Source organism: Panulirus ornatus, chromosome 7 (assembly GCF_036320965.1).
Source record: "Panulirus ornatus isolate Po-2019 chromosome 7, ASM3632096v1, whole genome shotgun sequence".
Lineage (NCBI taxonomy): Eukaryota > Metazoa > Arthropoda > Malacostraca > Decapoda > Palinuridae > Panulirus > Panulirus ornatus.
Window position 1 is genome coordinate 36,854,647 of NC_092230.1, and position 26,139 is coordinate 36,880,785.

The window sequence follows — 26,139 nt, forward strand, 5'->3', positions numbered from 1 at the left end:
TATAGAAAAATATAAATGTCTCGCATAAAGCCTTGGAGTGTAATACTGTTAGGTTAAGAATAACTGTAATTGTTTTTCATATGTCTTTTGATAGTAGAGAAAAAGTGATTAAAGATGTTTTATAGAAAGAATGAGAAAGAACAGTTAAGGATGTGGATCCTGGGAGAAAATATGTTATGGCTGATTGGAATAGAATGAGAAAGAACAGTTAAGGATGTAGATCCTGGGAGAAAATATGTTATGGCTGATTGGAATAGAATAGAAGTAGTGATAGGTAGGCATGAGATTCTAGGTGAGAATGATTGTTGTGGAAGAATACCTGAAATGTGAGGATTATTGGGTATGAGTATTGCAGAAATGTGTTTTCAAAGTAGGGATATCCAGTAACACATGTGTGTTTTTCAGAGAACATAGGAAAACAGGAACATAGTTTATGTGGTTATATTAAGAATAAATATGAAAGTGTGTGCATGATGTTTGATCTGTGAGAGGGTTGGATGATATATTAAGAATAGATATGAAAGTGTGTGCATGATGTTTAATCTGTGAGAGGGTTGGATGATACTTGCCAGGTCATATGACAGTGGTACATAGGTTTGCCTTTTTATATTAGATGCTATGAGACAAACTTTAATGAAAAAATGAATACAAATTTGATGAAAATGTGCCAAACTTAACATGCAAGAGTAACCAAATGAGAAACAGAGATATAAGTGTAAAGCTGTAAGCATAGATTGAAGGAAGAAAAGAACTAAAAAAGAAAAGAACTAAGCTAAATATGTAATTCCTTCCCAGGTTTGGCACGGACCGTAGTCTTTCGTGTAACAAGGCTGACCGTGAGAAGATGTCACTCACATCTTTAGAGACCATCACAGATGCTCTCCTAGAGATGATGGAGGCTTGTATGCGTGATATTCCGGACTGTGATTGGCTACAAGCATGGACAGGCCTTGCAAAGAGTTTTGCATTCCAGTACAATCCAGCTCTGCAACCCAGGGCTCTCATCGTGTTTGGCTGTATAAGTGAGTTTGAGATTCTACCTTTGATTTATTCCTTTATATCACCATTTCCATTTACCACCCTCAGGGCTGAGATGTTTGCATATTTTTTAGCTACTGAATGTTTCCAAGTCTTTCAAGTGTAATGGATGTAATAAACTGTAGGCATTACGTAACATATGAAAAAAATAAGTAAAGTGGTATATTTATAAATGATGCATGTGTGATATATGTGCATTTTATAACTCATGTATGTGATACTAATGAGGGCTGTCTGTTCAGATTGACTTGAAGAATAAAGTAGAGGAATAAGAATTTATAGACAGATATGGGAAGGAGTACTAGTTATAGAAATGGAGAATAACATTTGTAGAGGTCACTTGTCTGCCCGTTTTGCTAAACAAGGTTTTTAAGGATACATGCTTAGAATAATGAGTACCATTTTACCAACCATATCATCAAATTTTGAGTATCCAGGATTTTCCATAGCACCATCATTTTTTTTTCTGTGCATTGTGCAAGTGTCACATTGCTGAGGGCTGCGTGTAGCCCAGCCGGACAGACCAGCTTTGGCAGTTTCTCCCTTGAATCTCCACCTCACACACACACACACACACACACACACACACACACACACACACACACACACACACACACACACCATCCCCAGCAAACTACATACTTGCTCCTCTCTTTAAGACCCTTGCAATCACTTCCCTTACTGTCCCGTCCCTAAACAGACTTACTTACATACATACTTTGTACCCCAGATGTCCCTTCTGTCCTTATGATGCTTGTGCTTTTGCATGAAATTGAGTGCCAAGCATGTTGAGGTGGGTCTCTTATTGGTAGGAGTGACTGATTGTATAGGCATATATGGCCTGATCATGGCCATGATGAGAAAAGTAATGAAGTTAATCAGAGCTCCTCATGGGTTTATAAAGCTGACTCGTATAGGAAAAAAAGGTTATATGAAGTTGGAAAGATGAAATTGGTGCCCAGAACCACCTTATACTTGTCTCATCAAAACAGGACTTCTGGTATAAGTCCTGCCATCTTCTCCATACAAGCACCATATACCTGCTCAAACCTTGCTTATTTTCTTCACATAAAACTCTTGCCACCTCTTGTCTGCTCAAATGCTTATAAGTATAATCATGATAGAGTCCAACAAATCTATGCCCCTTAGTCCATGGCATCATTGGGTGCTAAGAGTCTCCAGTTTTCTGCCTGACTCTGCTGCCAGTGAAATGGAATACTCAGACACTAGTAATACCAGAACCTCCCATGACCTTTCTCTTTCAGTTAGACCTCCTTCTTTTTCTGTTCACTTTACCAACATTCATGGTCTCTATAGTAACCTCTCTTTTATTAAACACCTTCTCTCTAGTACCTCTCCTTGTATCTTACTTCTCTCTGAGCAAGGTTGACTGCTGATGTTGTCATTGGCCCCTTTTTCATATCTAGCTATAATCTCCACTCATGATTCCAATTCAGAGGTGGTGTTTGTGTTAATTCCAACATCAACACAGCTGTTGCACACCATAGAGATCTTAAGTCCCCTAATTTTGATGTTTTACTGCTCAAGGTCTGTCTCCCAACTACCACACTTTCCCTCTGTTTTGCCTATTGCTCTGTTAGTTCTATTAATTATATATTGTTACGTTCTGCCTCCACCCCTAACACATTAAAAGGGTGTATAGTCAGCCCATAGGCCCACTAAGACAGAAAATTCTGAAATAACAGCTTTTGTTAAGAGAGAGATTTGGGCTAGACACAGATTCCCTTACCATCTGGCTAACATCTCCTGACAGCTGACGGCCATAATGATATACGTAATTTTCCCTTCTTCTCAAGTTGGTCAATTACTAAACACAGACAAAATCTATTAAGATATATTTATGATAGCAAAATAAACATGGCTCTCTCATAACATAAATAATACAATTTATCCTGATACATAGATCTCTCTCTATATTACTTAACATCACTGTGGCAAATTTACTGGCCTCAATGATATATCATAAGGGTTTGAAATGACTCAGATGTGTACAGGTTACATCATATGCTTACCAACAGCTTTGTATCATATCCTTCTTTTTATGGCCATTCGGAGAGAGAGACTTGACCTAGGCCATCTTCCAGTTTCTAAACAATTTCTCAAAGAGAACTGAATAAGATATAATGGGTAACTGTAACATTTATGGGTAGATAGGGGAGATAACTGTAACAATATCTTTCTTTGAGTACCTAAACTCCTGCCTAGTACTGTGGCATCCTCTCACCCACATGCTGAGATTCTCTTTTTAGGGGATTTCAGTGTTCACCATTAGGAAATGGTTGAATTCTTCCCATACAGCTGGAGGAGGGATTAAAGCCCTGTGTTATCCTTTCTCAATGATATAGAGCAAATTCTTTCCCACCCTATCCATATTCCTGACTGCCATGACCACTCTTCTAATATTCTGGATCTGATTTTCACCTCTAGTAAATCCTACTGTAACTATACAATCTCTCCCCCAGTTGGTTCGCCTGATGACATTCTCATAAATGTATCTATTTTGATGGCACCTTCCCCTCCAGCAGCCCCTTCTAAGCATGAATATTGGCACCACAGTAAAATTGACTGGATAACTTATGGAAATTCTTTTTAGACTTTCTTCAGGTAAATTGTTGTCTCTTATGTGGTGATGTGGTGATGCATCTGTCTCTGTCAAACACATAGCAGATATTATTGTTGTGGGAATGGAAGCATTTACCCTCCCTACCTCCAAGCCAACCTCTTCTTCCTGTCCATGGTTCAACCATTTCTGTTCTGAGGCCATTCAGACATTTATCAGCCTTGGAAAAACTCTCCTTTCTCTGACTCTCATTTAGCTTTTATCATTGCCTGTAATCATTGCAAGTACATTATCTCTGAGGTAAAGTGTTTTTTTTTCAAAGGAATTGCAATAACCTCTCCTTGTCATCCATTGATAGGCCTTTCTGGTCTTTAACTAAGGGCATTGCTAACAACTTCAGTCGCTCTACCCTTTCTTCACTTTTCCATTCGGACGATACTATAGCTGTCTCTTGTAGACAAAGCAACACTCTTTGGTTCCCAATTCTCCTCTAATTCTGCCTTGGATGAATCTGATATTCTTTCACCCCCTGATGCTCTTCTTACTAATCTTATGCCCCTCTCCATAATCTCTGTTTGGGATGTCCAAAACGTGCTCTCTCTGGACACAAGCAAAGCTTATGGTTCTCATGGTATCCAGCCCCATATACTGAAAGAGTGTGCCTTGGAACTTGCACTTATGGTTGGTTGTCTATTCCATTCCTGTTTAAAAACCCAAACTTTTCCATCTTCTCAGAAGTATGCAGTAAAACATCCCATCCCTAAGAAGCGTGACCATTCTGACCCCTTTAACTATCATCCTGTTGCTTTGATATCCACCATTTCCAAAGTCTTTGAGTCCATTCTCTCAACTTCCATATCCTTAGAAACCTTGAATCTCACAGCCTTTTCTCTAATCACCGGTATGGCTTGCATAAGGTGAGGTCCACTGGTGATATTATTTTCGTCTTACTATTTTCTGGTCATCATCCCTGAAAGATGTTTTGGGATCTTATGTAGTTGCCCTTGACATATCCAAAGCTTTTGAGAGGTTTATAATTGGGGTACATGGGGTATTCAGTGTCATGAGTGAAAATGGTGAAGAGCTTGTGGATTTGTGAGCTGAAAAAAGACTGGTGATTGGAAATACCTGGTTTAAAAAGAGAGATATACATAAGTATACATATATGAGTAGGAGAGATGGCCAAAGGGCATTATTGGATTATGTATTAATTGATAGTTGCATAAAAGAGAGACTTTTGGATGTTGATGTGCTGAGAGGGGCAGCTGGAGGGATGTCTGATCACTATCTTGTGGAGGCGAAGGTGAAGATTTGTAGAGGTTTTCAAACAAGAAGAGAAAATGTTGGGGAGAAGAGAGTGGTGAGTCAGTGAGCTTGGAAAGGAAACTTGTGTGAGGAAGTACCAGGAGAGACTGAGTGTAGAATGGCAAATAATGAGAAAAAAATAATGTGAGGTGAGTGAGTGAGGAATGGATTGTATATAGGGAAGAAAAAAATAACATGAGGGGAGTGAGGGAGTAATGGGTTGTATTTAGGGAAGCAGTGATGGCTCATGCAAAAGATGCATGTGGCATGAGAAAGGTAGGAGGTGGGCAGATTAGAAAGAGTAGCAAGTGGTGGGATGAAGAAGTAAAGTTTTTTATGAAAGAGATAGGAGAGGCATTTGGATGAAACTTGCAAGGAAGGAGTGCAAATGACGGGGAGATGTGTAAAGGAAAGTGGCAGATCAGCAGAAAGGTGCAAGGGTTGAAAAAGAGGGCAAATGAGATTTGGGGTGTGAGAGTATCATTAAATTTTTGGTGGAATAAAAAGATGTTTTGGAAGGAGGTAAATAACGTGCGTAAGACAAGAAAACACATGGGAACATCGGTGAAGAGAGCAAGGGTGGAGGTAATGACGAGTAGTGATGAAGTGAGAAGGAGATGGAGTGAGTATTTTGAAGGTTTGTTGAATGTATTCGATGATAGAGTGGCAAATAGGGTGTTTTGGTCGGGGTGGTGTGCGAAGTGAGAGGGTCAGGGAGAATGGTTTGGTAAACAGAGAAGAGGTAGTGAAAGCTTTGTGGAAGATGAAAGTTGGTCAGGCTGTGGGTTTGTATGGTATTGCAAAGGGATTTATTAAAAGAGAGGGTGACTGTGTTGTTGACTGGTTGGTAAGGATATTCATTGTATGTATGGGTCATGGTGAAGTGCCTGAGGATGGGTGGAATGCATGCATAGTGCCAATGCACAAGGCAAAGTGGATAAAGATGAGTGTCAGACTGCAGAGGCATAAATTTGTTGAGTATTTCTGGGAAATTATATGGGAGGGTAGTGATTGAGAGAGTAAAGGCATGTATGGAGCATCAGATTAGGGAAGAGCAGTGTGGTTTCAGAAGTGGTAGAGGATATGTGAATCAGATGTTTGTTTTGAAGAATGTATGTGAGAAATACTTAGAAAAACAAATAGATTTGTATGTAGCATATATGGATCTGGAGAAGGCATATGATAGTGTTGATAGAGATGCTTTGTGGAAGGTTTTAAGAGTATACAGTGTGGGAGGTAAATTGCTAGAAGGAGTGAGAAGATTTTAACAAGGATGTATGGCATGTGTACGAGTAGGAAGAGAGGAGAGCGATTGATTCCCATTGAATGTTGGTTTGTGGCAGGGGTTGTGTGGTGTCCCCATGGTTGTTTTATTTGTATATGGAAGGGGTGGTAAGAGAGATAAATGCAGGAGTTTTGGAGAGAGGGGCGAGTATGCAGTCTGTTGTGGATGAGAGGGCCTGGAAAGTGAGTCAGTTGTTGTTTGCTGATGATACAGCTTTGGTGGCTGATTCGGGTGAGAAACTGCAGAGGTTGGTGACTGAGTTTGGAAAAGTGTGTGAAAGGAGAAAGTTGAGAGTAAATGTGAGTAAGAGCAAGGTTATTAGGTTCAGTAGGGTTGAGGGACAATTTAATTGGGATGTAAGTTTGAATGGAGGAAGTGAAGTGTTTTAGATATCTGGGAGTGGACTTAACAGCAAATGGAACTATGGAAGCAGAAGTGAGTCACAGGGTGGGGGAGGGGGCAAAGGTTCTGGGAGCGATCAAGAATGAGTGGAAGGAGATAATGTTATCTCTGAGAGCAAAAATGGGTATGTTTGGAGGAATAGTAGTTCCAACAATGTCATATGGTTGCAAAGCATGGGTTTTACATAGGGTAGTATGAAGGAGGGTGGATGTGTTGGAAATGAAATGTTAGGACAATATATGGTGAGAGGTGGTTTGATTAAGTAATGAAAGGGTAAGAGAGATGTGTGGAAAAAAAGAGTGTGGTTAAGAGAGCAGAAGAGGGTGTGTTGAAATGGTTTGGACATATGGAGAGAATGAATTAGGAAAGACTGACAAAGAGGATATATGTGTCAGAGGTGGAAGAAACAAGGAGAAGCAGGAGACCCAATTGGAGGTGGAAGGGTGGAGTGAAAATGATTTTGAGTGATAGGGGCCTGAACATACAGGAGAGTGAGAGGCGTGCAAGGAATAGAGTGAATTAGAACGATGTGGTATACTGGGGTCGATGTGCTGTCAGTGGACTGAACCAGGGCATGTGAAGCGTCTGGGGTAAACCATGGCAAGGTCTGTGGGGCCTGGAGGTGAATAGGGAGTTGTGGTTTTGGTGCATTACACATGACAGTTAGAGACTGAGTGTTAACAAATGTGGTCTTTTCTGTTTTCCTGGTGCTGCCTCACTGAAGCAGGGGGGGTTGCAATGCTGTTACCCATGGGGTGTGGTAGTGCCAGAAATGGATGAAGGCAAGCAAGTATTAATATATACATGTTTATATATGTATATGTCTGTGTATGTGTATATGTTGATATGTATATGTATATTTTATGTATATGGGCGTGCATGGGCAGTCCTTCTTGCATTTCATGGTGCTACCTTGCTGATACGGGAAACAGTGATTAAGTATGATAAGATGAAAAAGATGTATATTATCATTATACTTGATCGCCATTTCCCTTGTTAGCGAGGTAGCTCCAGGAAACGAATGAAGAATGACCCATCAACTCATATACACACATACACACATATATATATACATATCAACATATACATACATATACACATATACATAGATATACACATACACCTATATACATATGTACATATATACACATGTACATATTCATGCTTGTCTTAATCCATTCCTGGCATCACCCCAACCCACAGGAAACAGCATCACCACACTCTGCATCAGTGAGATGTTACCTGGAAAACAGACAATTAAGTCCAGATTTGCTCACCCTCAGTCTCTAGCTGTAATGTGTAATGCACCAAAACCACAGCTTCCTATGCACATCCAGGCCCCGCGGACCTTTGAAATACATGTGGAAAGGTACTGATTGAGTGGGTGAAGGCATGTACAGAGTGTCAGATTGGGGAGGTGCAGTTTGGTTTCCGAAGTGGGAGAGGATATGTGGATCAGGTGTTTGCTTTGAAGAATGTGTGTGAAATACTTAGAAAAACACCTGGATTTGTATGTAGCATTTATGTATCTGGAGAAGGCATATGATAGGGTTGATAGAGATGTTTTGTTGAAGGTCGTAAAAGTATATGGTGTAAGCTGCTAGAAGCAGTGAGAAGTTTTTATCAAGGTGTTAAGTCATATGTATGAGTAGGGAGAGAGGAGTGATAGGTTCCTATTGAAGGTCAGTCTGTGGCAGGGGTGTGTGATGTCCCCATTGTTGTTTAATTTGTATATGGACGGGGTGGTTAGGGAGGTAAATGCAAGAGTTATGGAGAGAGGGGCGAGTATGCACTCTGTTGTGGATGAGAAGGCTTGAGAAGTGAGTCAGTTGTTGTTCGCTGATGATACAGCACTGGTGGCTGATTCAAGTGGGAAATTGCAAAAGTTGGTGACTGAGTTTGGAGAAGAGTGTGAAAGAAGAAAGCTGAGAGTAAATGTGAATAAGAGCAAGGTTATTAGGTTCAGCAGGGTTGAGGAACAAGTTAGGATGTGAGTTTGAATGGAGAAAAATTGGAGGAAGTGAACTGTTTTAGATATCTAGGAGTGGACTTAGCAGCAGATGGAACCATGGAAGTGGAAGCGAGTCATAGGGTGAGGGAGGGTGGGAGGGAAGGTTTTGGGAGCAATGAATGATGTGTGGAAAGAGAGAATGTTATCTTGAAGAGCAAAAATGGGTATATTTGAAGGAATATTTGTTCCAGAAATATTATATGGTTGCAAGGCATGGGTATAGATAAGGTTGTATGGAGAAGGATGGATGTGTTGGAAATGAAATATTTGAGGACAATATGTGGTGTGAGGTGGTTTGGTTGAGTAAGTAATGAAAGGGGACGAGAGATGTGTGGTAATAAAATGAGTGTAGTTGAGATGTGTGGTAATAAGAATAGTTGAGAGAGCAGAAGAGGGTGTATTGAAATGGTTTGGACATATGGAGAGAATGAGTGAGGGAAGGTTTACAGAGAGGATATACGTGTCAGAGGTGGAGGGAACAGGGAGAAGCAGGAGACCAAGTTGGAGGTGGAGGGATGGAGTGAAAAAAGATTTTGAGCGATTGGGACCTGAACATGCAAGAGGGTGAAAGGTGTGCACAGAATAGAGTGAATTGGAAAGATGTGGTATACTGGGGTCGACATGCTATCAGTGGACTGATCCAGGGCATGTGAAACATCAAGGGTAAACCATGGAAAGATCTGTGGGTCCTGGATGTGGATAGGGAGCTTTGGTTTCAGTTTATTACACATGACAGCTAGAGACCGAGTGTGAGCAGATGTTGCCTTATTTCATCTCTTTCCTGATGCTACCTCACTGGCGCAGGGGGTGGTGGTGCTGTTTCCTGTGGGGCGGGGTGGCCAGGAATGGAATATGTACCTGTTTATATATGCGTATAGATGTGTATTTATATTTACACTGCATGTGTATGTGTATATGTTGATATGTATATGTAAATGTATGTGCGTGCATGTGCATATGTGTGTATGTGAGTGGATAGGTCTTTCTTCATCTGTTTCCCAGCACTACATCGCTGACACAGGAAATTACAATCAAGTGTAGTGAAATAAATGAATATCAAAATACTGAATAATCATATTCTATTTTATCCAAAATGGCTGATATCCCCACTTATTTCAGATAACAGAAGTTTTACTGTATAGAAGTAAGAGATTGTATGGTGGACCTGGTAAGTCGTATGAAAAGATTGTGATTGAAAGGTTGATAGCATGGACAGAGCATCAGGTTGGAGAGGAACTGTGTGGTATATGCTTTGTGGAGCAGATGCTTTCTTTGAATAATGTGGATGATAAATACCTAGAGAGATAGGATTTGTATGGGGCTTTTATTGATCTGAAGGAAGCATTTGATAAAAGTTGAACGTGATTCTTCGTGGAAGGTGTTACGAATCTATGGTGGGGAGGATAACAATTAAAAGCAGTGAGGAACTTTTATCAAGAGAATAAGGCTTATTTGTGAGTAGGTAGAGAGGAGGATGAGTGATTTAAGTTGAAGATGGGTGTGCAGTTTCTGATATCACCATGGCTGTTCAGTTTGTTTATGGATGGGATGATGATGGAGGTAAATGCAAGGATATTGGAGATAAGTGGCAAGTCTGCTCTCTCTTGAAGGGGTGTTGGGTGGTGAGTGTTGTTGTTTGATGGTATACGGGGACAGTAGCAGATTTGAGTTAGAGACTGCAGAAGTTGGTGTTTGAGTGTAGGAGAGTGGGTTGAAAGGAGAGAGTTGAGAATAAATGTGATTGAAGGCAAGGATAGTAGGTTTAGCATTCCAAAAATGTTTAGATGGGAGTGTGAGTTTGAATGGAGAATACATGGAGGTGAAGTGTTGTAGAGACCTGGGATTGGACTTCATAGTGAATGGATTCATGGAAGCTTGGTCATAGGATAGATGAGGGGACAAAAGTTCATGAATACATATAGGAATGTGTGGAAAGAGAGGTCACTGTCTAGTGAAAATGTTGTGGAATGTGTTGAAAAGGAAATGTTTAAGAACAATGTTTGATGTGAATAGGGTTGACCTGGTATGTAATATTTGGGTTAGGGTAAGTTGTGTTAATAAGACCAGTATTATTGAGAGAGCTGAAGAGGCTGCACTGAAAAGGATTGGATACAAAGAGAGGTAGACAAAGAGAATATATTTGTTAGAAGTGGGGAAAGACAAGGAGGAATGGGAGACCAAATTGGAGATGGAAAGATAGAGCGAATAAGATTTTGAGTGCTTGGATCCTGAACATGCAGAAGGGAAAAAGGTGTACATGGGATAGAATGGATTGGACCAGTGTAGTTGTGTTGTCAGTGAACTTAATCTGAGCATGAGAAGCAGATGGTACAGACTGCAGAAAGGTCTTTGGAGCCTGGTTTTGGGTAGGAGAGCCATCAGTTTGGTGCATTATACCTAGTAGCTAGAGAATGGGTGTAAGCAAATGAGGTCTTTTCCTTGTCTGACTCTAGCACTACCTTGGAAACTGAGAACAAGTATGAGAGAGAAGGAAATTAAAGCAAAGAAGTTATGGAACCAGTTCGAATACATTTTGTATTCAGGCTATGATATATAAATGTCCAGTAGAGAAAGTGGTAGAAATAGAACAAACATGAAGGATTTTGGTGTCATCATGAATTTTGAGTGGTAAGATTCTGAGAACTTTCACTATGAGATAGTAACCTACTGATGAAAATAATGGAAGTGCCGGATTACATATTGGCCACCACCCATACCCTCAGAGTCCACTGTAATTCCAAAAGAAATTCTCCAATTGCCTTGCATTACAAGTATAAGCTTAGATCAATTTCGTGAAGACGGCAATTACATTCTGGTTATACATCTTATGCAGTGCAGATAGCTCCTACTGTTTAACATAGCAACAATTGTGATGGACGGAAGCTCCTCTTCGCCAACGGAACTACGTTGGCCCACCAGTGATGCTACTACGTTTGTGAATCAAGAACCATTGCAACACAAACCTCGCCAGGTGGTAGAGTGTCCCGCAGTGTATCGAGACAGACTTCCCCAGAACTTTTTTTAAAGGGGAAGTAAATGTTTATAGTTGTGTTACTGGAGTGATAGTTTTCATACATGGTGCTTTGACAAGAAAATAGTGAAATTGGAAAAAATGTAGCTTAGACATTGAAGCTTATTGATACAGTGGTTAAATTGATGAGAACTACTATTGACGTTTGTGTAAATAAATTAAACATTTCCTTTCCATAGCCAGAGGTTGAACCATTATGTGACATTCATTTTTTCATTTCATTTCAAGCTAGAAGTTTCAGTTTTCTAAATTGTTACTTACATTTTTCACATGTATATATATGTATGTGTGTGTGTGTGTATATGTGCGTGTGTGTGTGTATGTGTGTGTATGTGTATATATATATGTATATTATCCCTGGGGATAGGGGTGAAAGAATACTTCCCACGCATTCCTTGCGTGTCGTAGAAAGCGACTAGAGGGGACGGGAGCGGGGGGCCAGAAATCCTCCCCTCCTTGTATTTTTTTTTAACTTTCTAAAATGGGAAACAGAAGAAGGAGTCACGCGGGGAGTGCTCATCCTCCTCGAAGGCTCAGATTGGGGTGCCTAAGTGTATGTGGATGTAACCAAGATGTGAAAAAAGGAGAGATAGGTAGTATGTTTGAGGAAAGGAACCTGGATGTTTTGGCTCTGAGTGAAACGAAGCTCAAGGGTAAAGGGGAAGAGTGGTTTGGGAATGTCTTGGGAGTAAAGTCAGGGGTTAGTGAGAGGACAAGAGCAAGGGAAGGAGTAGCAGTACTCCTGAAACAGGAGTTGTGGAAGTATGTGATAGAATGTAAGAAAGTAAATTCTCGATTAATATGGGTAAAACTGAAAGTTGATGGAGAGAGATGGGTGATTATTGGTGCATATGCACCTGGGCATGAGAAGAAAGATCATGAGAGGCAAGTGTTTTGGGAGCAGCTGAATGAGTGTGTTAGTGGTTTTGATGCACGAGACTGGGTTATAGTGTTGGGTGATTTGAATGCAAAGGTGAGTAATGTGGCAGTTAAGGGAATAATTGGTATACATGGGGTGTTCAGTGTTGTAAATGGAAATGGTGAAGAGCTTGTAGATTTATGTGCTGAAAAAGGACTGATGCTTGGGAATACCTGGTTTAAAAAGCGAGATATACATAAGTATACTTATGTAAGTAGGAGAGATGGCCAGAGAGCGTTATTGGATTACGTGTTAATTGACAGGCGCGCGAAAGAGAGACTTTTGGATGTTAATGTGCTGAGAGGTGCAACTGAAGGGATGTCTGATCATTATCTTGTGGAGGCTAAGGTGAAGATTTGTATGGGTTTTCAGAAAAGAAGAGTGAATGTTGGGGTGAAGAGGGTGGTGAGAGTAAGTGAGCTTGGGAAGGAGACTTGTGTGAGGAAGTACCAGGAGAGACTGAGTACAGAATGGAAAAAGGTGAGAACAATGGAAGTAAGGGGAGTGGGGGAGGAATGGGATATATTTAGGGAATCAGTGATGGATTGCGCAAAAGATGCTTGTGCCATGAGAAGAGTGGGAGGTGGGTTGATTAGAAAGGGTAGTGAGTGGTGGGATGAAGAAGTAAGAGTATTAGTGAAAGAGAAGAGAGAGGCATTTGGACGATTTTTGCAGGGAAAAAATGAAATTGAGTGGGAGACGTATAAAAGAAAGAGACAGGAGGTCAAGAGAAAGGTGCAAGAGGTGAAAAAAAGGGCAAATGAGAGTTGGGGTGAGAGAGTATCATTAAATTTTAGGGAGAATAAAAAGATGTTCTGGAAGGAGGTAAATAAAGTGCGTAAGACAAGGGAGCAAATGGGAACTTCAGTGAAGGGCGCAAATGGGGAGGTGATAACAAGTAGTGGTGATGTGAGAAAGGAGATGGAGTGAGTATGTTGAAGGTTTGTTGAATGTGTTTGATGATAGAGTGGCAGATATAGGGTGTTTTGGTCGAGGTGGTGTGCAAAGTGCGAGGGTTAGGGAAAATGAGTTGGTAAACAGAGAAGAGGTAGTAAAAGCTTTGCGGAAGATGAAAGCCGGCAAGGCAGCAGGTTTGGATGGTATTGCAGTGGAATTTATTAAAAAAGGGGGTGACTGTATTGTTGACTGGTTGGTAAGGTTATTTAATGTATGTATGACTCATGGTGAGGTGCCTGAGGATTGGCGGAATGCGTGCATAGTGCCATTGTAGAAAGGCAAAGGGGATAAGAGTGAGTGCTCAAATTACAGAGGTATAAGTTTGTTGAGTATTCCTGGTAAATTATATGGGAGGGTATTGATTGAGAGGGTGAAGGCATGTACAGAGCATCAGATTGGGGAAGAGCAGTGTGGTCTCAGAAGTGGTAGAGGATGTGTGGATCAGGTGTTTGCTTTGAAGAATGTATTTGAGAAATACTTAGAAAAGCAAATGGATTTGTATGTAGCATTTATGGATCTGGAGAAGGCATATGATAGAGTTGATAGAGATGCTCTGTGGAAGGTATTAAGAATATATGGTGTGGGAGGCAAGTTGGTAGAAGCAGTGAAAAGTTTTTATCGAGGATGTAAGGCATGTGTACGTGTAGGAAGAGAGGAAAGTGATTGGTTCTCAGTGAACGTAGGTTTGCGGCAGGGGTGTGTGATGTCTCCATGGTTGTTTAATTTGTTTATGGATGGGGTTGTTAGGGAGGTAAATGCAAGAGTTTTGGAAAGAGGGGCAAGTATGAAGTCTGTTGTGGATGAGAGAGCTTGGGAAGTGAGTCAGTTGTTGTTCGCTGATGATACAGCGCTGGTGGCTGATTCATGTGAGAAACTGCAGAAGCTGGTGACTGAGTTTGGTAAAGTGTGTGAAAGAAGAAAGTTAAGAGTAAATGTGAATAAGAGCAAGGTTATTAGGTACAGTAGGGTTGAGGGTCAATTCAATTGGGTGGTGAGTTTGAATGGAGAAAAACTGGAGGAAGTGAAGTGTTTTAGATATCTGGGAGTGGATCTGGCAGCGGATGGAACCATGGAAGCGGAAGTGGATCATAGGGTGGGGGAGGGGGCGAAAATTCTGGGAGCCTTGAAGAATGTGTGGAAGTCGAGAACATTATCTCGGAAAGCAAAAATGGGTATGTTTGAAGGAATAGTGGTTCCAACAATGTTGTATGGTTGCGAGGCGTGGGCTATGGATAGAGTTGTGCGCAGGAGGATGGATGTGCTGGATGAGATGTTTGAGGACAATGTGTGGTGTGAGGTGGTTTGATCGAGTGAGTAACGTAAGGGTAAGAGAGATGTGTGGAAATAAAAAGAGCGTGGTTGAGAGAGCAGAAGAGGGTGTTTTGAAATGGTTTGGTCACATGGAGAGAATGAGTGAGGAAAGTTTGACCAAGAGGATATATGTGTCGGAGGTGGAGGGAACGAGGAGAAGAGGGAGACCAAATTGGAGGTGGAAAGATGGAGTGAAAAAGATTTTGTGTGATCGGGGCCTGAACATGCAGGAGGGTGAAAGGAGGGCAAGGAATAGAGTGAATTGGATCGATGTGGTATACCGGGGTTGACGTGCTGTCAGTGGATTGAATCAAGGCATGTGAAGCGTCTGGGGTAAACCATGGAAAGCTGTGTAGGTATGTATATTTGTGTGTGTGGACGTATGTATATACATGTGTATGGGGGTGGGTTGGGCCATTTCTTTCGTCTGTTTCCTTGCGCTACCTCGCAAACGCGGGAGACAGCGACAAAGCAAAAAAAAAAAAAAAAAAAAATATTTTATTTATTTTATTTATTTCGCTTTGTCGCTGTCTCCCGCATTTGCGAGGTAGTGCAAGGAAACAGATGAAAGAATGGCCCAACCCACCCACATACACATCCACACACGCATATATACATACCTATACATCTCAATGTATACATATATGTACACACACAGACATATACATATATACACATATACATAATTCATATTTGTCTGCCTTTATTCATTCCCGTCGCCAATTCGCCACACATGGAATAACAACCCCCTCCCCCCTCATGTGTGCGAGGTAGCACTAGGAAAAGACAACAAAGGCCCCATTCGTTCACACTCAGTCTCTAGCTGTCATGTAATAATGCACTGAAACCACAGCTCCCTTTCCAGATCCAGGCCCCACAGAACTTTCCATGGTTTACCCCAGACGCTTCACATGCCCTGGTTCAATTCATTGACAGCACATCGACCCTGGTATACCACATTGTTCCAGTTCACTCTATTCCTTGCACGCCTTTCACCCTCCTGCATGTTCAGGCCCCGATCACTCAAAATCTTTTTCACTCCATCTTTCCACCTCCAATTTGGTCTCCCACTTCTCCTCGCTCCCTCCACCTCTGACACATATATCCTCTTGGTCAATCTTTCTTCACTCATTCTCTCCATGTGACCAAACCATTTCAAAACACCCTCTTCTGCTCTCTCAACCACACTCTTTTTATTACCACACATCTCTCTTACCCTATTATTACTTACTCGATCAAACCACCTCACACCACATATTGTCCTCAAACATCTCATTTCCAGCACATCAACCCTCCTGCGCACAATTCTATCCATAGCCCACGCCTTGCAACCATACAACATTGTTGGATCCACTATTCCAGAAAGCAGAATTGAATACTGCTGTGTTGTATGGCACCATCAAAACTAATGGAACTATACGAATGAGAGGGAATTCAGAAGTACTTCACAAGCATATTCAAAGGGCTGGAACATATGAACTACCATGAAAGGTTGAAAGAACTGCAACCATATAACCTAGAAAGAAGGTTATATGTTAATCTTTGCATGGCAAGAAATTGAAGGCACAAAGGAAAATATAGTAAACTTGAAAGCTTCTCAGCAGGTGAGACAAAATCATAAAATAGCCCGACCAGGAAGCTAGAGTGACTATTCAGTATACTACCAGGAGTAATAAGAAACATGCATGGTAATACTTCAGAAACAGTTAAGAAAATGATTGACATTAGGTTGAAAACAGTCCCAGATGAATCAAGAAAAGATGATTATGATGATGCAGGTGGCAGCTAAGAAGAATAGAATAGTCATATTCATCAAGTAAGATTTCCTGTGAGAGCTTCACACTAGTCCTGCCATGATGACAAAATCTTGTTGTAGGTACATGTAGGTACTTCCTGGCTTCACCATTTTAGTAGAGATCTCATCTTCTTTTGCCATTTTGATCATTTTCTTATGACCCTGTTCATATCATCATACTTAATATACTTATATAATTCATACTTGATAGGTGGTAGTTGTTAGGCAGCCACTGACCAGGGAGGTATATTACTGGTACTACCTGCCTGGGTATTAGGAGGGTTAGTGGTGGCTGTGTAGTGAGCCAATACTTCTGTTGTTTTCAAGTTGCACACATCTAAACCAGGTAGCTTTTTTGCTTTTCCCACACTTTGTCTGCTGGCATTTTTTCTACAAACACACAATCTCTTCTTGCCACTCATAGCATTTGACAACACTTAATGTACATAACTCATTCTTCATAACTCTAGATTTTCCTGCCGTGGTTGCTATGTGCTAGTTATGCCTTAAGGCAAAGTGGTAGAAGCAAAGGCAAGAGCATTAAGTAGAAACATTAAGTATAAGTTGGAGTAGGAATATTAGTTGGGAACTTTAGGTAGAAGTAATGGGTTGGAACATCAGGCAGGAACATTTGGTAGACAGTAGTAGAAGTAGTTGGTAGGAACATGAGGTAGGAGTATTAGGTAGTAGTAGTTGGTAGGAACATTTGGTAGGAGCCTTTGGTAACACTGTGCTAGAGTTGCCCTCTGCAAGTGGCCTGTTAAGGATGAGGCACTAAAGGCTAAGAAGTGGCACTTGAATTTCACCAGGTTTGGAGACTTGCTGTGGCCACCCCCTTGAGGGAGTTCCCAGAGGGAACAGGCATAAGAGGTACAGATAGATAGTCTTCATACTTGTAAACTCACATAAGTTTCACTATACTGTGATTATTATCAGTCTTTCTCCATTTTTTTTTTTATTTTATCCCAAGTAAATGAAATGTTTTAAATCCACACATAGGAGTTGGTACAATGTAACAGAGCAATGATTCTTCCCCACAGAAGTGGGAATCCCTGATTTTGTCAGCCAATAAATTTGGAATGAACCTAAACACCAAACTATTAATTTTCACAAAAGGTGCCTGTATTATTAAAGATAGTTTCAATGAGAATTTTTTTGTTGTGCTTTTTTGTGTTTTTATTGTTATGTAATAGCTTATAGTATATTTTACATGTGTTACAGTTACCTCTAACAAATATTATTAAAAAACAGAGTGCTATTGTTTTTATACTGTAAATTGAATGACATGTCTCCTAAAGTATCAGTGCTGTAGGAAATTAAATTTTTTCATTTGGGAACACATACACCACAGAATTTTTATAGTTTGCAATTTTTTGTGTGAGTATCATCTGTTATAGGAAGAGAGTTTTACACATATTTTGCCCCTTTCCTTTAACCTTGTATATGTACCATGTTTTCACTGTAATGTATCAAGACCCAAGCCAGTTACCCATTTATCAATCAGGCCTGAAGTGAGGATTAATAGATGGATTGGCTGTGAAGTGACTGTGGTGCCTAGGATTCACACCTCAGTAGATCCATGCATGAATGATAATTAGCAGTGCTAACCACTACTATGCTTTTCTATCTTTTCTTGTTTCCATCTTGTATCATTTCCTGTATTTACCTTTAGAGACAGTCCTCATTCTTTCCATATTCTTATGTTGTAGTATAAATGTTGTAGTATATATGACTCATTATTGGTTACATATTAATTGATTGGCATGTAAAAGAGAGACTTTTGGATGTAAATGTGTTGAGAGGGTCAATTGGTGGGATGTCTGATCACTGTCTTATGGAGGCAAGGGTGAACATTTGTTGAGGTTTTCTGAAAAGAGGAAAGTGTCATAGAGAAGAGAGTGCTGTGATAAGCGAGCTTGAAAAGAGACTTATGTAAAGAAATACTTTGAAAGATTAGTGTAGAATGGCAAAAGGTGAGAGTCCATGAAGGAAGGAGAAGGATTGAGGAATGGAAGGTAGAGAAACATTGCTGGAATGTGCAACAGATGCATGTGGATTGCAAAGGGATGGAGGTGGGCACATTAGAAAGGGTAGTGAGTGGTGGGAGGAAGAAGTATAGTTGATAGTCAAAGAAAGAAGAGGGGCATTTGGATGATACTTATAGGGAAATAGTGCAAATGATTGAGGGGTGTATGAGAGAAAGTAGCAGGAGGTCAAGATGATGCAGCAGGAGTTGAAAAAGAGGGCAAATGAGAGTTGGTGTGAGCACGTGTCCGTAAACTTTAGGGAGATAAGATGTTTTGGAAGGAGATTATGATATATGAAAAACAAGGCAGCAAATAGGAAAATTGGTGTGATAAAGTGAGGAGATGGCTGAGTATTTTGAAGGATTATTGAATGTGTTGATTAGGTGGCAGATGCAGAGTGTTTGGTATATAAAGTGAGTGAGTCATGGAGAGAGATTTGATGGAGAGAGAAGAGGTGGTGAAAGCCTTATATAAGATGAAATGTAGTAATGCAGTAGGAGTGGATGGTATTGCTGTTGAATGGATGAAGAAGGGGGGTGATTGTGTTGTTGATTGGTAGGTAAGGTTTTTCATTGTATTTATGGACCATGTTGAGGTGCCTGAGGATTGGTGGAATGCATGTGTAGTGCCATGGTATAAAGGCAAGGAGGACAAAAGTGAGTGTTCATACTACAGAGTATCATGTTTGTTGAGTATACGTGGTATGGGAGAGTATTGATTGAGAGGATGAAGGCATGCACAGAGCATCAGATTTGGTAGGAGTAGTGTGGTTTCAGGTCGAGGTTGTGTGGATCAGGTGTTAGCTCAAAAGAATGCGTCTGAGAAATACTTAGATGGATTTGTATGTGGCATTTATGGATCTGGAGAAAGCATATGTTGGGTTTATAGAGATGCCTTTTGAAAGGTCTTAAGAGTATATGGTGTGGGAGGAAAGTTGCTAGAAGTAGTGGGAAGTTTTTATTGAGGGTTTAAAGCATTTGTACGAGTAGGAAGAGAGAAAGGTGAATGGTTGTAAGTGAAGGTTGGTCTACAGCAGGGATATGTGATATCACCATTTTTGTTCAATTTATTTATAGTTAGGGTGGTGAGAGAAGTAAATGCATGAGTCTTGGAGAGTGGGGCAAGTATGCAGTCTTTTGGGATGAGAGGACCTGGGTAGGGAGTCAGTTGTTTGCTGATGATACAACACTGGTGGCAAATTCAAGGGAGAATCTCTAAAAGTTGGTTACTGAGTTTGGAAGAGTGTGGGAAAAGATAGTTTAGAGTAGATTTGAATAAAAGCAAGGTTATTAGGTTTAGCAGGGTTGAGGGAGAGGTTAGTTAGAGTGTGAGTATGAATGTGGAAAACTTGGGGAAAGTGAAGTGTTTTAGATACCTGGGAGTGGACATGGGAACAAGCCACAGAAGCAGAAGTGGGTCAAAGGGTGAATGTGGGGCGATGGTTTTGGAAGCATTGAAGAATGTGCAGAAAGAAAGAACGTGATCTGTGAGGGAAAAACTGGGTATGTTTGGAATTATGGTAGTCCCAACGATATTATATGGATGTGAGACATGGGTTATTGATAAGGCTGGGCTGAGGCGGGTGGATATGTTGGAAGTGAAATGTTTGAGGACAGTATGTGTTGTGAGGTGGTTTGAATAAATAATGAAAGGGTAAGAGAGAGGTGTGGTAATGAAATGAGTGTAGTTGAGAGAGTGGAAGTGAGTGTACTGAAATGGTTTAGACATTTTAAAGAGAATCTGTCTCCGTCTATCTCTGTGTCTCTGACACCTGTTCCCAATTGGAACTCCCTCAAGAAAGTGGCTACAGCATCTTTATAACTAGTAAACTCCAATGCTGCTTCCTCGCCTTTAGTGCCTACTTAGGGAGGTAGCACTGGTAGAATATCTCCCAGGTTGTTGGCTGCCCACCAATCGGAGAATGAGCGAAGAAAGTTGACGAAGAGGATATACAAGTTAGAAGTGGAGGGAATAAGGAGACCAAATTGGAGATGGAAGGATGGAGTGAAAAAGATATGAATGGTCATGGCCTGAACATCCAGAAGGGTGAAATGTGTGCATGAGATAGAGTGAATTGGAACGCTATGGTATACTGGGGTCAATATGCTGTCATTACACACGTGAAGTGTTTGTGGTAAACCATGGGAAGGTCTGTGGGGTCTAGTTGTGGATAGGGAGCTGTGGTTCTGGTTCATTACATATGATGGCTAGAGAATGGATATGGCCTTTCTCCATTTGTTCATGGCACTACCTCTCTTATGCGTGAATGACAATCAAGTATGAAAAAAGTCTCTTGTATTCATAAGAAAATTTTGTTCAATTTTCATGTTCATATATCCTTTTACAAGAAAGTTATATCCATTTTGGTAGTGTTATATCCAATGGAAACTTCAAAATTCTTCTGCAAATGTTTTAGAATTTTTTGTTGCCTGTAGGTGGAAGGTAGTCAGCAGAATGTTTGGCACATATTCTGCTTGTAGATAAGAGAGATTGAATATTTCTGTTGGTACATGATAACCCTACATGCATCATTTACTTCTTCATCCAACAGATTTGCATAATTTATAAACTGTAGTTACCTTTATGTTCTTCAAAGTAATGGTTTTGAGAAGTGCTCTTTCTTTTCATACAATGGAAATTTTTTTTTTTGTTTTTTTTTTTGGCTTTGTCGCTGTCTCCCGCGTTTGCGAGGTAGCGCAAGGAAACAGACGAAAGAAATGGCCCAACCCACCCCCATACACATGTATATACATACGTCCACACACGCAAATATACATACCTACACAGCTTTCCATGGTTTACCCCAGACGCTTCACATGCCCTGATTCAATCCACTGACAGCACGTCAACCCCGGTATACCACATCGATCCAATTCACTCTATTCCTTGCCCTCCTTTCACCCTCCTGCATGTTCAGGCCCCGATCACACAAAATCTTTTTCACTCCATCTTTCCACCTCCAATTTGGTCTCCCACTTCTCCTCGTTCCCTCCACCTCCGACACATATCCTCTTGGTCAATCTTTCCTCACTCATTCTCTCCATGTGCCCAAACCATTTCAAAACACCCTCTTCTGCTCTCTCAACCACGCTCTTTTTATTTCCACACATCTCTCTTACCCTTACGTTACTTACTCGATCAAACCACCTCACACCACACATTGTCCTCAAACATCTCATTTCCAGCACATCCATCCTCCTCCGCACAACTCTATCCATAGCCCACGCCTCGCAACCATACAACATTGTTGGAACCACTATTCCTTCAAACATACCCATTTTTGCTTTCCGAGATAATGTTCTCGACTTCCACACATTCTTCAAGGCTCCCAGGATTTTCGCCCCCTCCCCCACCCTATGATCCACTTCCGCTTCCATGGTTCCATCCGCTGCCAGATCCACTCTCAGATATTTAAAACACTTTACTTCCTCCAGTTTTTCTCCATTCAAACTTACCTCCCAATTGACTTGACCCTCAACCCTACTGTACCTAATTACCTTGCTCTTATTCACATTTACTCTTAACTTTCTTCTTTCACTCACTTTACCAAACTCAGTCACCAGCTTCTGCAGTTTCTCACATGAATCAGCCACCAGTGCTGTATCATCAGCGAACAACAACTGACTCACTTCCCAAGCTCTCTCATCCCCAACAGACTTCATACTTGCCCCTCTTTCCAAAACTCTTGCATTCACCTCACTAACAACCCCATCCATAAACAAATTAAACAACCATGGAGACATCACACACCCCTGCCGCAAACCTACATTCACTGAGAACCAATCACTTTCCTCTCTTCCTACACGTACACATGCCTTACATCCTCGATAAAAACTTTTCACTGCTTCTAACAACTTGCCTCCCACACCATATATTCTTAATACCTTCCACAGAGCATCTCTATCAACTCTATCATATGCCTTCTCCAGATCCATAAATGCTACATACAAATCCATTTGCTTTTCAAAGTATTTCTCACATACATTCTTCAAAGCAAACACCTGATCCACACATCCTCTACCACTTCTGAAACCACACTGCTCTTTCCCAATCTGATGCTCTGTACATGCCTTCAACCTTACTAACCAGTCAATAATACAGTCACCCCCTTTTTTTGATAAATTCCACTGCAATACCATCCAAACCTGCTGCCTTGCTGGCTTTCATCTTCCGCAAAGCTTTTACTACCTCTTCTCTGTTTACCGAATCATTCTCCCTAACCCTCTCACTTTGCATACCACCTCGACCAAAACACCCTATATCTGCCACTCTATCATCAAACACATTCAACAAACCTTCAAAATACTCACTCCATCTCCTTCTCACATCACCACTATTTGTTATTACCTCCCCATTTGCGCCCTTCACTGAAGTTCCCATTTGCTCCCTTGTCTTACGCACTTTATTTACCTCCTTCCAGAACATCTTTTTATTCTCCCTAAGAATTTAATGATACTCTCTCACCCCAACTCTCATTTGCCCTCTTTTTCACCTCTTGCACCTTTCTCTTGACCTCCTGTCTCTTTCTTTTATACATCTCCCACTCAATTGCATTTTTTCCCTGCAAAAATCATCCAAATGCCTCTCTCTTCTCTTTCACTAATAATCTTACTTCTTCATCCCACCACTCACTACCCTTTCTAATCAACCCACCTTCCACTCTTCTCATGCCACAAGCATCTTTTGCACAATCCATCACTGATTCCCTAAATACATCCCATTCCTCCCCCACTCCCCTTACTTCATTGTTCTCACCTTTTTCCATTCTGTACTCAGTCTCTCCTGGTACTTCCTCACACAAGTCTCCTTCCCAAGCTCACTTACTCTCACCACCCTCTTCACCCCAACATTCTGTTGTATTTGAAATAAATGTATGTGGAGTAGGTCCTTTGTTTGTTGCCATGACATAAATGTGAGAAGTGGCATAATAGTTATATGGAGATAGAGTATTTTTTTTAACTATATGTATGTGTTAGCATTTATCACTATGTTGTATGACAAGCAATTTGTCATGTGCTTTTCAGGCAAGAGTGTTGTTGATCATGATATCAAGCAGCTTCTGCGTATCCTGGTTAAGGCGCTGGAAAGTTTTTCTGATATAACGCTTATAGACTCTATCATTATGTGCCTCACTCGACTGCAGCCTTTACTCAGACCGGTAAGATCTGTGTTTTCATAATTTTCCTTATATAGTTAACTTCTTTACTGATTATTCATGTTAAGGTGGGTAGATTTAAGTACTGTCAGTTATCAGTATTTATGAATCCCATTGACTTATGTTGGATTATTGCATACAACCTCATTGACCATGGGTTGAACTATTACATATAGCCTCACTGACCATTCTTATAGATGCTTAGATAATGGATATTATGACATTCTAAACAGTGTCATTCACACGAACTACAGTACAAATGGTACTCCATAGTTAGTAGTTTTGAACCTCAGGTTGATCTGTGTGGTGAGACTTTGTTTGTATTCACCTGATCACCCTCCCAAACAAATTCTTCAGCTTCTCACAGTCAGCATTTACTTCCTTTGCATTTTTTTTTTTTTTTTATTATACTTTGTCGCTGTCTCCCGCGTTTGCGAGGTAGCGCAAGGAAACAGACGAAAGAAATGGCCCAAACCCCCCCCATACACATGTATATACATACGTCGACACACGCAAATATACATACCTACACAGCTTTCCATGGTTTACCCCAGACGCTTCACATGCCCTGCTTCAATCCACTGACAGCACGTCAACTCCGGTATACCACATCGCTCCAATTCACTCTATTCCTTGCCCTCCTTTCACCCTCCTGCATGTTCAGGCCCCGATCACACAAAATCTTTTTCACTCCATCTTTCCACCTCCAATTTGGTCTCCCACTTCTCCTCGTTCCCTCCACCTCCGACACATATATCCTCTTGGTCAATCTTTCCTCACTCATTCTCTCCATGTGCCCAAACCATTTCAAAACACCCTCTTCTGCTCTCTCAACCACGCTCTTTTTATTTCCACACATCTCTCTTACCCTTACGTTACTCACTCGATCAAACCACCTCACACCACACATTGTCCTCAAACATCTCATTTCCAGCACATCCATCCTCCTGCGCACAACTCTATCCATAGCCCACGCCTCGCAACCATACACCATTGTTGGAACCACTATTCCTTCAAACATACTCATTTTTGCTTTCCGAGATAATGTTCTCGACTTCCACACATTCTTCAAGGCCCCCAGGATTTTCGCCCCCTCCCCCACCCTATGATCCACTTCCGCTTCCATGGTTCCATCCGCTGCCAGATCCACTCCCAGATATCTAAAACACTTCACTTCCTCCAGTTTTTCTCCATTCAAACTCACCTCCCAATTGACTTGACCCTCAACCCTACTGTACCTAATAACCTTGCTCTTATTCACATTTACTCTTAACTTTCTTCTTCCACACACTTTTCCAAACTCAGTCACCAGCTTCTGCAGTTTCTCACATGAATCAGCCACCAGCGCTGTATCATCAGCGAACAACAACTGACTCACTTCCCAAGCTCTCTCATCCCCAACAGACTTCATACTTGCCCCTCTTTCCAAAACTCTTGCATTTACCTCCCTAACAACCCCATCCATAAACAAATTAAACAACCATGGAGACATCACACACCCCTGCCGCAAACCTACATTCACTGAGAACCAATCACTTTCCTCTCTTCCTACACGTACACATGCCTTACATCCTCGATAAAAACTTTTCACTGCTTCTAACAACTTGCCTCCCACACCATATATTCTTAATACCTTCCACAGAGCATCTCTATCAACTCTATCATATGCCTTCTCCAGATCCATAAATGCTACATACAAATCCATTTGCTTTTCTAAGTATTTCTCACATACATTCTTCAAAGCAAACACCTGATCCACACATCCTCTACCACTTCTGAAACCACACTGCTCTTCCCCAATCTGATGCTCTGTACATGCCTTCACCCTCTCAATCAGTACCCTCCCATATAATTTACCAGGAATACTCAACAAACTTATACCTCTGTAATTTGAGCACTCACTCTTATCCCCTTTGCATTATCTCCTGAAATATCCATATGCTACTACAGCTAGTGCCTTTGATATCTCCTTAATTTGATACTTTTGTTATTTATATTGCATTTTTATTCCTTTTGTTGCTTCGTCATCCCTGTACTGTCAGGTAAACTGTCATTAATTTTTTTTTACTGGTCTCATATCTGCTATGCTTATGCTACAGCTGTAACTTCTTAAAAGGCTTAGGTCCCCGAGCTTTTTCAGTGATTTTTTCGTGCGAAATATCTTCCTCATCTTGTGATTTTGTGCTTTATACATTTGTTATCCCTTGTCTTACGCACTTTATTTACCTCCTTCCAGAACATCTTTTTATTCTCCCTAAAATTTAATGATACTCTCTCACCCCAACTCTCATTTGCCCTTTTTTTGGGAACTTCAGTGAAGGG

The 26,139-nt window shown here is 40.9% G+C and overlaps 1 protein-coding gene across 1 annotated transcript in view; it reads left to right on the forward strand.

The window, feature by feature from the left end:
* The window catches only part of Nf1 (neurofibromin 1), a 1,160,697-nt gene that overhangs the window by 818,873 nt on the left and 315,685 nt on the right, over nucleotides 1-26,139 (forward strand). Inside the window, exons 42-43 of the mRNA XM_071663491.1 lie at nucleotides 796-1,022; nucleotides 23,687-23,820. Coding sequence (XP_071519592.1) covers nucleotides 796-1,022; nucleotides 23,687-23,820 — 361 coding nt within the window. The remainder of the gene's footprint in view (nucleotides 1-795; nucleotides 1,023-23,686; nucleotides 23,821-26,139) is intronic.